The sequence below is a fragment of the Colossoma macropomum genome, unplaced genomic scaffold, assembly GCF_904425465.1.
Source record: "Colossoma macropomum unplaced genomic scaffold, Colossoma_macropomum, whole genome shotgun sequence".
Lineage (NCBI taxonomy): Eukaryota > Metazoa > Chordata > Actinopteri > Characiformes > Serrasalmidae > Colossoma > Colossoma macropomum.
In genome coordinates, this window is record NW_023494793.1 from 401,567 (window position 1) to 418,674 (window position 17,108).

At 39.4% G+C, this 17,108-nt stretch overlaps 1 protein-coding gene across 1 annotated transcript; it reads left to right on the forward strand.

The window, feature by feature from the left end:
* Positions 1 to 6,937: 6,937 nt before the first annotated feature.
* LOC118813022 (selenoprotein P) lies at positions 6,938 to 15,491 on the forward strand. Its single transcript, XM_036578139.1, has 5 exons — positions 6,938 to 7,064; positions 8,302 to 8,522; positions 9,996 to 10,208; positions 11,470 to 11,587; positions 12,931 to 15,491. Exons 2-5 carry the CDS (start codon positions 8,320 to 8,322, stop codon positions 13,543 to 13,545), a joined length of 1,149 nt encoding a protein of 382 aa, XP_036434032.1. The 5' UTR covers positions 6,938 to 7,064; positions 8,302 to 8,319; the 3' UTR covers positions 13,546 to 15,491.
* The last annotated feature ends 1,617 nt before the right edge of the window (positions 15,492 to 17,108 follow it).

The following is a 17,108-nucleotide window of genomic DNA, read 5'->3' on the forward strand; positions in this document are numbered from 1 at the left end:
GTACGCTCTTAAAAAGACGGTTCTTCAAGTGTTCTTCAGTAAAGACACTGGGCCTCATTCTCCAATATCCTCCTAAGTCTGTTCCTAAGTGTGTTCTTGAGAAAGGTTCTAAGAAAAAGTCTCCGTCAGATTACTGCCGTGTTCTTAAAGCGCAGAACTGTTCTCACCTTTGAGCTCTTGAGTGTGTGTAGATCCTGTTCTTATCTCAGAACAAATCCCAGATAAGAAAACATTGGAGACTCAGAGTCTTCGTCAGAACTGCATAAGTGGGTTTGAGAAGAGATTTCTCCTTAAGAACGTTTGGTGAACGAGGACCATTGGTTCTATATAGAACCATGAACGCTCAAAGAACAATTTGCATGCTTAAATGGTTCTCTGCATGGTGAAATGGTTCTTCAGATTGATGGCAAGATGGATGTTTTTTTCTTAGGACCTTACTATATATATACTATAAAGGTTCTGCTATTGTTATAATGTCAAGCAAGAGATTGTGTTCTATATAGAACCACATACAACACTTTCTCCATCAATCTGAAAAACGTTTTCAGCATGCAAATGGTTCTTTGAGTGTGTCTTTACTAAAGAACCCTGGAGGAACCGTCTTTTTAAGACTGTAGACTTACTTTCTTCAGCTTTGGAACATGTTTGTTTATGATTGTGTGAAATAGAGGAGATTCATTTTCCCATAGAGACGAACAGCTCAGACCCAGAGGTGCTGATATGGACGCGACGCAACTGCAGAGCTCGATTAATCCGTTATCTGATCAGTTTATTAGGACAGCGGCGCTTCCCTCGGGCCTTATGAAGATAGATTATAACAAAAGTGCTTAAATATGTGCAGCAGATGTGAAACAGTTTGGCTCAGCAGTTCTATTTGACCTGAGGTGACCCCTCCTCTCTCCAGTTTCCGGATCAGCTCTTCCAGAAATGTGCTTAAGTCTGCACTTAAGAGAGCCGGACTGACCTGCTCAGTGTCCCTAACCTCACACCTGTGTGTGGAGGGTCAATCCTTCTTCAGTCCATGTCTCTGAGCTCTGAGCACAAACATGAAGGCCTTTTAAACATCAAACACACGGCTTTTTGATCACTTAGTTTATGTTAAGTGTTTTGTCACGTTGTTTTTGATGTAGAAAAGTACGAAAATATAAGAAATTAAGACAGACTTTTTATAACTAACATGAATATGTTACTTTAAACCAACCTCTGTGGCAATTATATAATTATTTATTTCATTTAAACTCTTATGCTTGTGTGTTGGGTGAAAAGTGGAAAGTGATGAAGATTTGAGGTGACAGACCTTTACAGTAGGATTCTGTGGATGAGGACATTATATAAGGCCAAAATTATTAAAAAGACTAATCAATTTTAATCACACATCTTGTAATGTGAATAAAATCTCTTTTTAAGGTTATGTAGGTTCAGTGTTGAATGAGTTAATGAGTAAACAGTACAGTGTATATATAGTTATATAAGTTTTTTTAGTCATATTTCGACTGATACTGTTGCAGAAAAGTATGAAAATCTAATGCAGAGCTGCTAGATGTTAATCCAAAATATAACCACATTTTACTTGCATTCTTTTCTAATTTACTACAAGGGTTTTTAGTGCAAATGATACTATCAGCATAACAGTTTGAGTGGAAAGTAGAATCTTTGAAAATGATTATAAATTTCAGAATTTCCTGGTATTTGGTGGCGTCCTCCTTCTGCTTTACTGACAGTAAGCACTCGAGCTGCATGGACTCCACAAGCTTGTGTAAAAGTCGTTCAAACCCAGCTGAGAGTCTGAACTCGAGCTTCACTGTAAGAGATCAGACTAAAACGCTTTCAGTACAAACAGCTCAACATGATCAGTTTCACAAATCAGCTTCAGTTTGAAAACTGACTAAATAATACTGGAGAGTCTCCAACATTTCTTCATTTTAAGCCTCATAACTTTCATTGTTTTTATGTTTAAAAATTATTTCTGTTGTTTATAAGATAAGATAATCCTTTATTAGTCCCACAGCGGGGAAATTCTCAGTGCTACAGCAGCAAAGGGAGAGCAGGACAGTCAAGAAAAAGACAAGAAGTAACAAGAAAAGAAATTAACAAGCAAGTAATTAACCTTATTAATTACTTAACAAGCTTTTTCTAGTTTGTTACTTATTACTATATAGACAATATATACAACACTAAACATAAAAAAAAATATGAACTCTATCCTTCACAAAAAATTAACAATATAAAGGCTTATAAACAAATAAAAGATATTTACACTGTAAGAATATTCTGCCCTAAAAATTCACCTGGAGTTTTGCACATGAGGCACTGGTTTATATTATACATTCCCAACTTTAAAGGAAAACAAATTCCTTTTGGAAGAACTCAGTAAAAACTCATTATTGCCTCCGGGGATAACTGATCTAACATTAATGATCTTATAACTGATCCGAGGCATCTGCCCAGCCTGTAGAGCGAGTCAGTCAATCTCAAGTCAAGTCAAGTCAAGAGGCTTTTACTGTCATTCCATCTGTGTACGAGTACACAGTGGAGTGAAATTACGATCCTCCAGGACCAACACGGTGCAACACGGAACAAAATAGACAGTACAAAGTGTGAACGTGCAGACATAAGTGTGCAAAACATTAAACTAGAAACAATAAATATGATAAATTAAACAGACATTAGACACAGTAAACAGACAGGACAGAGCAGCACCAACACAGCTCTTATTTTCAGCTCCACCAAATCTGTTTACTGTCAGTTTAAAGCTCATTTCAGGCCAAACTCCTCCCTCCTCCTGCCTCAGGGTGAGGAGTTGGAAGCTTGATGATGAATCATTCAACCGCGTGTCGCTCAGTAACTTCAGTTTTCACTGCTTTGTTATTTACAGATTTTAAAGATCTTGTTTTTGTAAAAAAAAAAAAAAAGAAAGAAAGAAACAGGTCCCACTTCCTCAGTGTGTGCAGACATACTGAAAGAGCTACAGGCTGAACGAGGCTTCTCTCTTCCTCATTAGGTGCAGTTTCAATACCGCGAAACTTGGCCCAAGTCATGCTAACACCAAAAAAAGGTCTAAACAGACGCACATTAAACACTGCTTCAGTTTATAAGCTTGGCCTATGTTATGCTTCACCAAAAGAGAGTGCATATAAGCAAAATAAGCACCACTTTTTTAATTACTAAGATTGGCCCAAAAATACTAAATATAAACAAATTAAACACTGCTTTGGTTATTAAGCCTGGTCTAAGTCATGTTAATACCCAAAAAAGACTAAACAGATGCAAATTAAACACTGCTTTGGTTATTAATTATTAATTATGCTCAAACCATGCTAACACCAACAAAAGTCTAAATAGAAGCAACTTAAACACTGCTTTGGTTACTAAGCTTTTTCTAAGTCACGCTGCACCAAGAGACTACATATAAGCAAATTAAACACTGCTTTGATTTCTAAAATCGGCCCAAAAACACTTAATAGACGCACATTAAATACTGTTTGGGTTACTAAACATGGCCAAAGTTATGCCAACACCAAAAAAGACTAAACCAGAGCAAATTAAACACTGCTTTGGTTATTAATTATGGCTCAAATCATGTTAACACTAACAAAAGTCTAAATAGAGGCAAATTAAACACTGCTTTGCTTAATAAGCTTGAGTTAAGTTATGCTACACCAAAAAAGACTACATATAAGCAAATTAACACCAAGATCAGCCCAAAAAGACTAAAGAGATTGGAATGAAACACTGCTTTGGTTACTAAGATTTGCCCAAATCATGCTAATGCTAAAAATGCTAAATAGAAGCAAACTAAACACTACTTTGTTTGGCCTAATTTAATGCAAACACAAAAATAGACTAAAAAGAAGTAAATTAAACACTGCTTTGGTTATTAAGCTTGGCCCAAGTAATGCTAACAACAACATAGACTAAATAAACCATGCAAATTAAACACTACTTTGATTACTAAGATTGGCCCAAAAAGCTTGGCCCAAATCATGCTAACATTAAAATGAACTAAATAAACACAAATTAGACACTACTTTGGTTATTAGGTTTGGTCTTAAGTCATGCTAACATCAAAACCGACTAAATAAATACAAATTGAACTTTGGTAGTTGAGCTTGGCCCAGATCATGCTAACTCCAACAAAGACTAAATAGAAGTAAAATTAAATGCTGCTTTGGTTAATCTTGGTTTAAGTCATGCTAACACCAAACACTAACTGACACGGACTAAACGGTTTTGCGGATTTTGATCAACAACAAAAACTAGACTATGCAGACTAAACAGCAGCTGAGGGGGTTTAGCGCAGTCATGCTAACTCCTGTAACTACATGTACATGTGCAGTTAAACTGTAATCTGTGTTGTCCGCTGAGATTAAAGACCACAGCTGAGTTATCTGTTAAATATTAGTCAGAATAGACGACCCTGAGAGGAGCAGACGTGACATGAAGTAGGTTAGACGTGCACAGTGATAAGAAACAGATCACAATCAGCTTTTACTGTCTGCCTGCTGCGCTTTCTTTCCACTGATCTGCTGTGTTGGAGCTTTTATGAGCTCCTTGCCCTGTTCACCACTATAAGACTCAGCTCAGAGTGATTAGTAACTCTTAGCGCACTATCAGCAATTTCTCTCTTATTTATTTCCACTGATGTGCATCTGTAGATGGTCAGTTTGCCTTTGTGCTGACAGAGGAAACCATGTGAGCTGCTCCAAAGGTTAACTGGAGACAAGGCGAAGGCAAGTCGGAGCACGGAGAAACGCTGAGATAAACAACCCTTCAATGGCCAAACTGCGGCTTACTCACACTTACACTTACTTTAGTGTGCACTAAAGTAAAACTGTATCAGTGATACAGCACAGATGCAAAGTTATTGATTAGTTTATTAAACATATTTTTATACAGTAAAGGAATTTGTATCATATTTACACACTGCTGCTGTTTTAGCCTGATCACAAGATAAAAGCCAAACATCAGGCCTCCTGTAAGAACAACACAACAGTGATAATACAAAAAGTGCCTTGGTAAAGGGGAATTCCACCCATTTTCCTAAATTTCCTCCATAATTCAGTGTGTGAGATGTAAACAGAGAGATTCAGAGTGGGTTTGGTGTGAAATGGTTCAGATGTCTTTACAGTGGTGGTGATAGGAACCAGGGGTCGCCATGACTACAACACAGATATAGACATTTTATTTACTATCCAGAACCACCAGTGAACCTACACGAGTCTTCTGAGTTCATATGGAATGTTGATGATGGAAAATAGTGGAAAATCTGAAATAATAAGCTTTCTTTGGGGACTATTTTGCCTCACAGCGCCCTGCATGTATCCCTCCACCATGAATACACTGCAAAAAACAACATACTGTCAAGTGAAATTATTTAAAATAAAGTCAGTGTGTCTAATATTTCTCATGTTGAGCTTGTTTAGCTTATTATACAATTATGTAAGTTATTTCCAGACTTTTATTAAGTAAATCGATCTCACTGTTTTGTCAAGTGTTTCTTAAAACAAGCAAGATTATCTGCCACTATAGTGAGAAATGAATTAAAAGAAGTAGAAAAAAGCTAAATGATCTAATAATATGCTTCCAACAGTCTCAACATGAGAAATACTCCATACAGTGTCTCAGTCATCAGGCAGTGAATTCATAACCATTTCTGTGAGGGAGCTTTTAGAGGTGGACGTCTGGTTCCTATCACCACCACTGTGAACAGTTCTGACTCGGTAAGTTTATCTAGAACAGAGCATTTCACACCAAACCGCTCTGAACCTCTCTGTTTACATCTTAATCATCAAATTATGCAGAAATTTTGGAAAGTGGGTGGAGTTGCCCTTTAAGACACCGTGTATGAGGATGTGTTGAGTGATTTAAGCTGCTGGATCTGCGGTTTATCTCAGGCTGTTATTGTTTCAGCTGCAGCAGGAAACTCCAAAAGTTTCATCACAGCAGGAGAAGTGCTGACTCGGCGCTCAGAGCGGAGAAAACAGAACCGGCAGGGTTTATCTAGAACACAACGTTCAGCATTTGGTCTGATATTCCAGCTCTAGTCTGAACTGCAAGCTTCAGGGAGTCGGTGCTGCTCTGACCCCACGGGAGGAAAACAAGGAATGCTAAAATATTTAACCCTTCAGCTTCTGGAGAGCTTCTGTTTTTTGGTGAAATGTAGAAAACAAGCACTTTTAAAAGTTTTTCATTGCTCCTCTTCCAAAATTATACCAATAACAATAATAGTGTCACAATTACTGTAACGTTTTATTAATATGCACCTTCTGTGGATCCAAAGTTGCTTCACTAAACAGTACAAATTTATTCAAAAGTTTAAAATCATACATTAATATTTTTAATATACAATAATAACTTTTACAGTGTGGAACTGAAACATTACTATTCACCAAAAAGTGCTTTTTGTTCAATATTATTAGACATCTGTATTATTTAATGATAAAAATGTGCTATAATCATCTATTTACATGATTCTTTTTTAGTTTAGTGCCTTAATCTGTCAAAATATAACAAATTTTACACATTATTCTTATTCTACCTTCATTTTTTTAATGTTTTACAGGTTCTACAGCTCTGTTCACCATCCCGGAGACTACACAACTGCAGACTGCAATCATTTTATACATTTATTCACAAATAAACTAATTTTTTTTTATGGAAAACACTAGCTCTGACCAAACAATGATAAATAAACAAGTAAAAGACAGCAAGATATTAATATACAAAGCCCAGTGCAGTGTGTGGAGTACAGAGTGTGTGTGGAAATGCTGGATTCATGACTGTGACACAGAAAAAGCTTAAACAGCTCCAGTTTTTGTCTAGTTCTGCTTCATCACTCAGTTAAATGGTCACTGGAACGTACACAGTAACTCGTTTGCGCAACATGTTTGGGTTAAAAGTGAGTTATTGGGCCTGAAAGTGGGCGGAGCCTGGTGGGAACTTTGCCCCGGAGCGAGCGGAGAAAAACAAGCGCAGTATAAATAACAGCGGTGGGGGGAGGAGGGGACAGTTTATCTGAAACAGCTGCAGAGGAGCCCTACAGAGAGGATTCTGGGACAAAACAAGTAAGATTAGAGCTCTTTTATAACTTTTACTCAGACTGGAGGAAATAAGACGAACATAAACAGTGATTATCAACACATCAGAGTAAAACACGCAGAGAACTCTGGGTCTTCGACACTGCGAGCTGGTGTTTTTGTCGTTATTGACTTACAGACCGACTTCGTGGAGCTGAAGCTCTACATTATCAGCGTTTCTGACCAAACTGACTGTTTCTGTTTAAAACAAGCAGCTGGTGCTACGGAGAGATTCAGGATCCTTTACTGACACAGCAACAGCCTGACGCTCCGCATGTGTGTTTAGGTCCATAATAAACAGTAAACAGTAACGTAAACAACAAAAAGACAAAAGAGTGATATTAGAGACGTATAAAGTGTGATTAATAATGAACATTAACTACTGTGGTTTGGGTTTAGGAGTGAAAATACTGCAGAATAGAAGTGCAAACAGGTGCAAATGAGCAAGATAAACATTAAAATAGTGCAAATACAGCACAGAGTGGTGAAATAACAGTGAATGTGATATTAATGGTGTATGGGGAGGGAAACTGCGCCATCTGCTGGCTGAGTTTAAAACATTTTGAATCACCATTCATGTCACTGTAGGGAAATCACTTTTCTGAAGCAGATATTTTGTTGCATCATCTTTGTTTTATTAGATCTCATTAAAAAACTATGTTCTGTGTTTTTACTGTAGTTAATCACTGGGGCGTTAACATATATAACTCATATATAACTGAATATGAGAGCATGTTATGTTGTACAGCCTGTAATGCTCATCACCTTCAATTCAGTCTTTACCTACATTTTGGACACAATCAGCATGATCTCATTCCCATGCCTTACTAAGCTGTGGCCACGACTTACGTATCTCATTCCTACGCCTTACTAAGTCGTGGCCACAACTTGCGTATCTCATTACTATGCCTTACTAAGTCATGGCCACAACTTATGGATCTCATTCCCCCAGGTTAATAAGCTGTGGCCACTCATTGTTTTTATTATTATGGGATGTCACCTGCAGGGCTCCTTAGTGTTGCTATGTGCTAGCTAGGCTATTCTTGCTAATAGCTAATCGCAGTATACCTGATATGAGGTGTTCTGGGTGACAGGGGTCAAAGGTCATTTCTGAACTAAACTAATGGAGCTAAACCAGCCAGCTAGCTTTAAAGCTAATGCTAAACTCACTCGTTGCCTGTGTGTGTGTTTGTGTATGTCTGTGTGTGTGTGTGTGTGTGTGTAGGGTCTGAGAAGGGCAGAGATGTGGGCGGGGCTCAGTGTGGCCCTGGCTCTCTGCGTGCTGGCGGGCTGCAGCGCAGAGAGTGAGCCTGATGGAGCCCGCTGTAAAACGGCGGCGGAGTGGAAGATCGGAGAGATGGAGCCGCTGAAGGAGAGCCTCGGCCGAGTGACCGTGGTGGCCTTTCTCCAGGCCAGCTGATTGTTCTGCCTGGTGCAGGCGTCCAAGTAAGTGCACACTAGTGTCACACACTTCACTACGTCCACCTCCTCGTATCTACACTCACTGTCCACTTTATCAGCTTCACTGACCGCATAGTTTCAGTCTGTAGTTCTACAGTTACAGACTGTAGTCCATCTGTTTCTCTGATACTTTGTTAGCCCCCTTTTACCCTGTTCTTCAGTGGTCAGGACCCCCATGGACCCCACAGAGCAGGTACTGTTTGGGTGGTGGATCATTCTCAGCACTGCAGTGACACTGACGTGGTGGTGGTGTGTTAGTGTGTGTTGTGCTGGTCTGAGTGAATCAGACACAGCAGTGCTGCTGGAGTTTTTAAACACTGTGTCCACTCACTGTCCACTCTATTAGACACTCCTACCTTGTCAGTCCACCTTGTAGATGTAAAGTCAGAGACGATAGCTCATCTGCTGCTGCACAGTTTGTGTTGGTCATCCTCTAGTCCTTCATCAGTGGTCACAGGACGCTGCCCACAGGACACTGTTGGCTGGATGTTTTTGGTTGTTGGACTATTCACAGTCCAGCAGTGACACTGAGGTGTTTAAAGACTCCAGCAGCACTGCTGTGTCTGATCCACTTGCACCAGCGCACAATTTTGGACGTTACAGTTTTTTCAAGTTGATGACGTCCGAATGCACCTAAAGTGTACGCTGGCTTCCAATTCACCACCTTCCTATTCAAGTTGTCCGTTCCACCTTAAATGCCTCAGGCACCAGAATGTAACCGCTGCACTATTTAAGGTGGAACGGACAATTCTAATAAGAAGCTGACAAACAGGAAGTCAGCTTTGCTAACACGTTTGAGGCGAGCTTGTGCTGATTTAGGCATGCAGTTAGCACCATGCTAAGAGGCCCTTTTCACATTTCTATTTTTTTTTTGGCTGGAGGTTCTCGTCTTCCGCTAAAGCAACGGCGATAACAGCGATTACCAGCAGAGCCTGTACAGCTCACTCAAGTGTTCAAGCCCAAAGCAAAACAGCCTTTTTGTGAAATAAACTTTGTCAAACGAAGTAAAAGAAGCTCTGTGTCAGCATTTTAGCACTGCTGAGAAACGTTAGACTGAATGCGGTTTGTGCTTTAAAGTTGCTGCTGCAGCCGCTTTCAGAGGAACAGTTTTCTTTCCCCTCTAAAGCTGTCGGTATCTGAGAGAGCGAGAACTCAGGAGGGAGTAGATGGAGCCAGTGTTTGTGGAAAACATCTACAGTGGCGCTACAGACCCTGACGACCTGACGCCCCCCACGCCAGGATGTGTGTGTGCTTAGTTTTTTGCAATTACGCACTTAGCTTTCGTGATAAAAGGGCCTGTTGGTGAAGAATAAGCTTCTATTACTTGTTATCTAAATTAGCCTCACAGCTTCGGTGCTAAAACTAAAGAACTTCTGACACCAAACGTGTCTTTGCTGAGCGACAAACATTTGGAGTAGATTTGATTTTCCAACAAACTTTCTCTTTGACTGTGCACAGACTGGACAGCCTGCGCCTGAAGCTGGAGAAGTTGGGATACGCTAACATCACGTACATCGTGGTCAACAGCCAGGATAAGGATTCCCGGCGGCTGCATTCCCTCCTGGAGCAGAGGCTTTCCGAAAACATCATCCTCTACGCCCAGGAGCCGGAGGCACCGGACGTTTGGCAAATAGCCAACGTGATGAAGGATGACTTTCAGATCTATGACAGGTTAGCTTCCGCTGCTAACGTCTTAGCTTATTAGCTCTAGGGTTATTAGCTAAGGTATGTAGATTAGCATAAAGCCATCCTTCAGTAAACACAATTAGATAATGACTGAATGATTGAGTGTCCACTATGAACTATTCAGTATCTACTATTAATTATTCTGTGTCCACTATGAATTATTCAGTATCTACTATGAATTATTCAGTGTCCACTATTAATTATTCACTGTCTACTATGAATTATTCAGTATTTACTAGGAATTATTCAGTATCTACTATGAATTATTCAGTATCTACCATGAATTATTCAGTATATACTATTAATTATTCAGTATTTACTAGGAATTATTCAGTATCTACTATGAATTATTCAGTGTCCACTATGAATTATTCAGTATCTACTATGAATTATTCAGTATCTACCATGAATTATTCAGTATCTACTATGAATTATTCAGTATATACTATTAATTTTTCACTATCTACTATGAATTATTCAGTATCCACTTTGAATAATTCAGTATCCACTATGAATTGTTCAGTATATACTATGAATTATTCAGTATATACTATTAATTATTCACTATCTACTATTAATTATTCAATATCTACTATGAATTATTCAGTATCTACTATGAATTATTCAGTGTCCACTAGGAATTATTCTGTGTCTACTATGAATTATTCAGTGTCCACTATGAATTATTCAGTATCTACTATGAATTATTCAGTATATACCATGAATTATTCAGTATATACCATGAATTATTCAGTATATACTATTAATTATTCACTATCTACTATGAATTATTCAGTATCCACTTTGAATAATTCAGTATATACTATGAATTGTTCAGTATATACTATGAATTATTCAGTATATACTATTAATTATTCAATATCTACTATGAATTATTCACTATCTACTATGAATTATTCAGTATCTACTATGAATTATTCTGTGTCCACTGTGAATTATTCAGTATCTACTATGAATTATTCAGTGTCCACTAGGAATTATTCTGTGTCCACTATGAATTATTCAGTATCTACTATGAATTATTCAGTGTCCACTATTAATTATTCACTGTCTACTATGAATTATTCAATATCTACTATGTATTATTCAGCATCTACTATGAATTATTCAGTATCCACTCTGAATTATTCAGTATACACTATGGAATATTCATTAACTACTATAATTTATTCAGTAGCTATAGTGACTGAGTTTTAGAGACTGTATTTCTCTTGTTTTTGTTCAGGTGTGGTCGTCTTACATCCCACCTGTCGCTGCCCTACACCATCCTGAGTCAGCCATATGTGGAGAACGCCATCAGAATGACCTACTGTGATGGAATCTGTGGAGAGTGCCCGATGGAGGTGAACCACAGCGCAGCATGTGTTTGTTTTACGTAGTACTGTTAGATTTAGTGTGTGTTGTGCTGGTCTGAGTGGATCAGACACAGCAGTGCTGCTGGAGTTTTTAAACACTGTGTCCACTCACTGTCCACTCTATTAGACACTCCTACCTTGTCAGTTCACCTTGTAGATGTAAAGTCAGAGATGATAGCTCATCTGCTGCTGCACAGTTTGTGTTGGTCATCCTCTAGTCCTTCATCAGTGGTCACAGGACGCTGCCCACAGGACGCTGTTGGCTGGATATTTTTGGTTGGTGGACTATTCTCAGTCCAGCAGTGACACTGAGGTGTTTAAAGACTCCAGCAGCACTGCTGTGTCTGATCCACTTGCACCAGCGCACAATTTTGGACGTTACAGTTTTTTTCAAGTTGATGACGTCCGAATGCACCTAAAGTGTACGCTGGCTTCCAATTCACCACCTTCCTATTCAAGTTGTCCGTTCCACCTTAAATGCCTCAGGCACCAGAATGTAACTGCTGCACTATTTAAGGTGGAACGGACAATTCTAAAAAGAAGCTGACAAACAGGAAGTCAGCTTTGCTAACACGTTTGAGGCGAGCTTGTGCTGATTTAGGCATGCAGTTAGCACCATGCTAAGAGGCCCTTTTCACATTTCTGTTTTTTTTTTGGCTGGAGGTTCTCGTCTTCCGCTAAAGCAACGGCGATAACAGCGATTACTAGCAGAGCCTGTACAGCTCACTCAAGTGTTCAAGCCCAAAGCAAAACAGCCTTTTTGTGAAATAAACTTTTCAAACAAAGTAAAAGAAGCTCTGTGTCAGCATTTTAGCACTGCTGAGAAACGTTAGACTGAATGCGGTTTGTGCTTTAAAGTTGCTGCTGCAGCCGCTTTCAGAGGAACAGTTTTCTTTCCCCTCATTAAAGACGTTATGATCTGAAGGCTTTTGCTTAAAAGCATAAAACATAAATAGCAAGATTGGTGTGTGAATTTATTTTCAAGGCGAAAATGTTACAAACTGTTTTAAAACTTACTGCATTTGAGATTTTCAGGTATTTAAGTTGGCAGAATGTAAACCCTGAACTCAGACAGTGTGTCGTAATTGTTGTAAGAAAACCTTTGATCTCTGAAACGATGCGTGTACGGTAGAAAGAAAAACTATGATCTGAAAATTAAAGTCATTTTGGACCATTTTTGTAGGTCCATTCATTATTAAATGATCACACACTGTAAAGAACAGCTGGCGTTGTGCACTCAGCTGACAGATGGCCTTAAAAAGCTTTTCTTATGTCAGAAACGATTTGTAATGAACCATAACCAGTGTGAACTGACATGCTGTCTGTCGCAGAGCTCCATTCGACCCCAGGAGTGCAATGCAACAGTCGAAGAAAAGCCTGAAGAGGAAACTCCCAGAGCAGAAGAGGAGGGGGCAGGGCATAGCCACTCACCTGGGAGAGGTCATGGTCACCACGGTCACCACGGTCACCATGGACATCACCATGGCCACCAAAGAGGTCAACACAGAGGTCACCATGGCAGTGGGGGAACGCACAGTCACGAAGGCTCTGATCACCAGCATGGCCACCAGGGTCAGGTTGTTATTAGCCAGGTGCAAAGGGGTCAGGTGGGATCAGGCCACGCCCACAAACATGTGGATTTGGGGCAGGTAGGGCTGAGGCAGGTTGACCTGGGGCTTGACTTCGATCAAGTAGTGATGCACCAGCCATGATCCAAGCGCTCCAGGTGAAAGGTCCAGTTCAGCTGACAGCAGGGGGCGCTGTCCCCTGCCACCAGCTGATGCTGACACTGACGGCGGCTGCTCGGCGGTCAGTCTGACGCTCCGGCCGCTCTCTGACACTGCGAGGAGCCGCTCGCCGCCTCCTGACAGTGACAAGGGCTCACGGCGGACGACAATCACATCAGGGAAACCTGACAGTGACGCTCCGCCTCCGTGGCCGAATGACAGCCGCCACAGTCAGTCGCCTGAGCCTGACCTGCAGGGGAGAGCCAATGAGAGTGACAGGAGGTCTAAGCAGGGACACACCCCGCTTTTATACTCCTGCTCACATTCAGATGGGCTGTAGTAACATCACCCTGCAGTGTCCTGCGCTCCAGTATGAATTAGCCAATTAGTATTGACACCTCAGTGCTCCGCAGCGATGGACCTTCAGGTTCTATAGAGTCAAACAAGCAAACGATGCCGCCAGGCCAGTGACAACAAAGGCTGATTGATAAGAACTCCAGTGGCAATTATTCATGATAGTTACTTTTGATTGGCTCTGATAGATTTAATTCAACATCTGCTGATGGTTCAAAATAACAGGCAAATCAGGATTGACTGAAAACTGAATTAGCATGAATTTAATGTCTGCTAACGGTTCAAAATAGCATGCAAATCAACATTGACTGCGAAGTACATTAGCCTGAATTTAACATCTGCTAATGGTTTAAAACAGCAGGCAAATCAGGATTGACTGTGAACTGAATTAGCATGAATTTAACCTCAACTAGTGGTTCAAAATAGCACAGCATTGACTCTGAGCTGAGTTAGCATGAATTTAACATTGGCTAACAGTGCTCAATACTTTTAAATTTAGCTACAGCATGATTAGCATGAACTTAACATGGACTAAAGAGTTCAAAATGCATTGAACCTTGACTGTACTGAGTTAACATGAATCTGACATTGGCTAGTAGTTCATATTAGCATGCATTTAACGTTGGCTCTGTACTGAGTAGCATTGGGCATAGCCAATGTTGAACACCTGCTATTATGAACTACTAACCAATGTGAAATACATGCTAACTCACTACACAGCCAGTGTTGAATGCATGACATAATGAACTGTTAGCCAGTGTTAAATGCAGGCTAAGTCAGTACACAGGCAGTGTTAAATGAAAGCTATTATGAACCACTAGCCTATGCTAAAGGCATGCTAACTCACTATGCAGCCAGTGTGGAATGCATGCTATTCTGATCTGTTAGCCAGCGCTAAATACATGCTAAGTCGGTACATAGTTAATGCTAAGTGCTGCTCTGAGCCATTAGTTTCGGTCCGTTGCCGTGTGCTGAGTGTGTTCCGTGCGGTGATGCTGCTGTTGTTTCCTCCCCGATTAGCTCTGATTAGCTTCCATGAGGCCAGGCGCAGAAACTACGCACTAGTGGCGCCTGTCTGATCTTCAGCCAATCAGAGAGGAGAGGGAAGACCAGGCAACACGCCGCACTCACAAGCTACGAACATCAGCTTGATTTATTTTAAACGTCAGATTTTTATGATACGCTAGCAGATATAGCACATAGTATAGTATAGTATTGTATAGTATAGTATGCAAATATAATCCGAGATGCTGCTTTAGTAGATTTGCCTGCATTGAATTCACTTAATTCAAATATGATCAATATTTCCACATGAATAAAGCATATTAAATCAACTTAATTAGTGCAAACAGTGAGTAAACTGACAGATCTGTGTTGATATAATGGAATTTGTTCATGTGGAAATGATGAACACATTTGAGTCTGGTCAGTTCAGTGCAGTGTAGTAGATGTATATCATTTATAATGCAGTGCAGTCAATAGGCCTCAGTTAGTAAAGCAGATATAAAGGTGTAATATTGCACACTGAACACTGGGAAAGCATTATTGGACACATGTCGATGCAGTATGAGGGCATTAGACACAGTTACTGTTCTACACTGATTAGAAACACATCGAGAGACGAGAGAGACGACAGAGAGGAGCTAAAACATTTTGAATACTTAATGAAGGTGTTCTGGAAAACCTCTTTAAAGCTGGAAAACCTGATAAACTGTATGAGAAATGTTGTTGCTGTTGGACTCTGAGGGACAAACGAGTGTAAAACGATGTGAAAGAAACTTTTTTCTGCAATAAAGACAGATTTGTATGAAGTCTGTGTCTCAAATCAGTCAACACTGCTTTACTCTCTGCTTCACTCTGTGAGTTCAGGTAAAGTGGGACACCCACAGTGCTGTGCAAAAGTTAGAGACCCCCCCTTCATTTATTTAACTTCATCTCAAAACAGGCATTAAGTGCAAGATGTTCATTTCAAAGCAAAACAAGGGGAGATTCCAAAAAATTATTAAAAGATAAAATGGGACCCCTAACAACCACCCGTAAGACCTGGTAGCAGGGTTATAATACTTCACTAAAACTGTCACTGAAATGAAAACTGCAGTGAAAAAATGTCCTGATTAAGTGTAAAAATAAAAAAAAGTGTAAAAATAAAAATGACACTTTTCAAAAATGCACAAACTAAGTAAAAACTCTGTCTGCAAAACTGACTAAAATTAAGTAGAATTACTGAGAAAAAAGCTTCGTTTCAGTGTGAATCTGAGTTTAGAGGTGTGTTTGTGTTCAGTCCTTAAGTAAAGCTGGAGCCGAGCTGAGCTCAGTTTACTGCTGTGTTCATTTTATTCCACAACTATAAAATACTTCATCATAACACGATAAACTAAAACACAAACTAAATAAAAACTCAACTAAAACTATTACTTTTTGGAAAATAAAATCAAAGCTAAAACTGTTTATGCACCAAATTAAAACTGAAATTAAAAAACAAACAAAATGAATAATTAAATACAAATTTTAAAAATCATAAAAATGAAAAACTATTATAACCCTGCCTGGTAGACAGACAAAACTGTCCCCATCAACACTGAAAACAATCAGCGTCGAAAAAGAAGGAAAGAAAAGCAAATCAAGGAAAAAAGGTACTTTAAATTATCAGCCAATGGTGAAATTTTATTTGGTATGATTTCTTAAAATAAACAAAAAAGGTCTTTCGAATCTAAAAATCAGAGAATGTTTCGTTGTTTTAAGGCATCCTGTCTGGATTTATGGAACAATGAACTGATCTGGTGTTATAATAAAAATAATAATAAAAATGAGCAGAACTACACTCTTAAAAAGACGGTTCTTTTAAGTGTTCTCTCTAAAGGGAGTGGTTCTGTTTTGTTGTATATGGTTCTATATAGTATCAAAAAGGGTTTGCTGTAGTTACGATGTCAAGCTTGTTACAGTAGCAGAACCCTTTTTGGTGCTATACAGAACAATATACAACACATTCATGGATCTAAATAGAACCGTTCTCTTTACTAAAGAACCCTTGAAGTTGTTGTATAAGATGATAAAGTGAGACTTCTGTCCAGTTAAATCCTTAAAATGAGTAAAGCTGTGTGGAAATTTCCTCTTTCAGAATGAAAGAGAAAAAAGTTTCTTATTTCATTTTAAAATGAAATAAAATCTACAATAATAGTGGAAAATCTGAAATAATAAGTTTTCTTTGGGGACTATTTTGCCTCACAGCGCCCTGCATGTATCCCTCCACCATGAACGGAGTTTAAGTTCTCTAAACTATCATAAAACAGTGTCTCAGTCATCAGGCAGTGAATTCATAACCATTTCATGTAGGAACTTTCTGTGAGGGAGCTTTTAGAGGGGGACGTCTGGTTCCTATCACCACCACTGTGAACAGTTCTGACTCGGTAAGTTTATCTAGAGCGCAG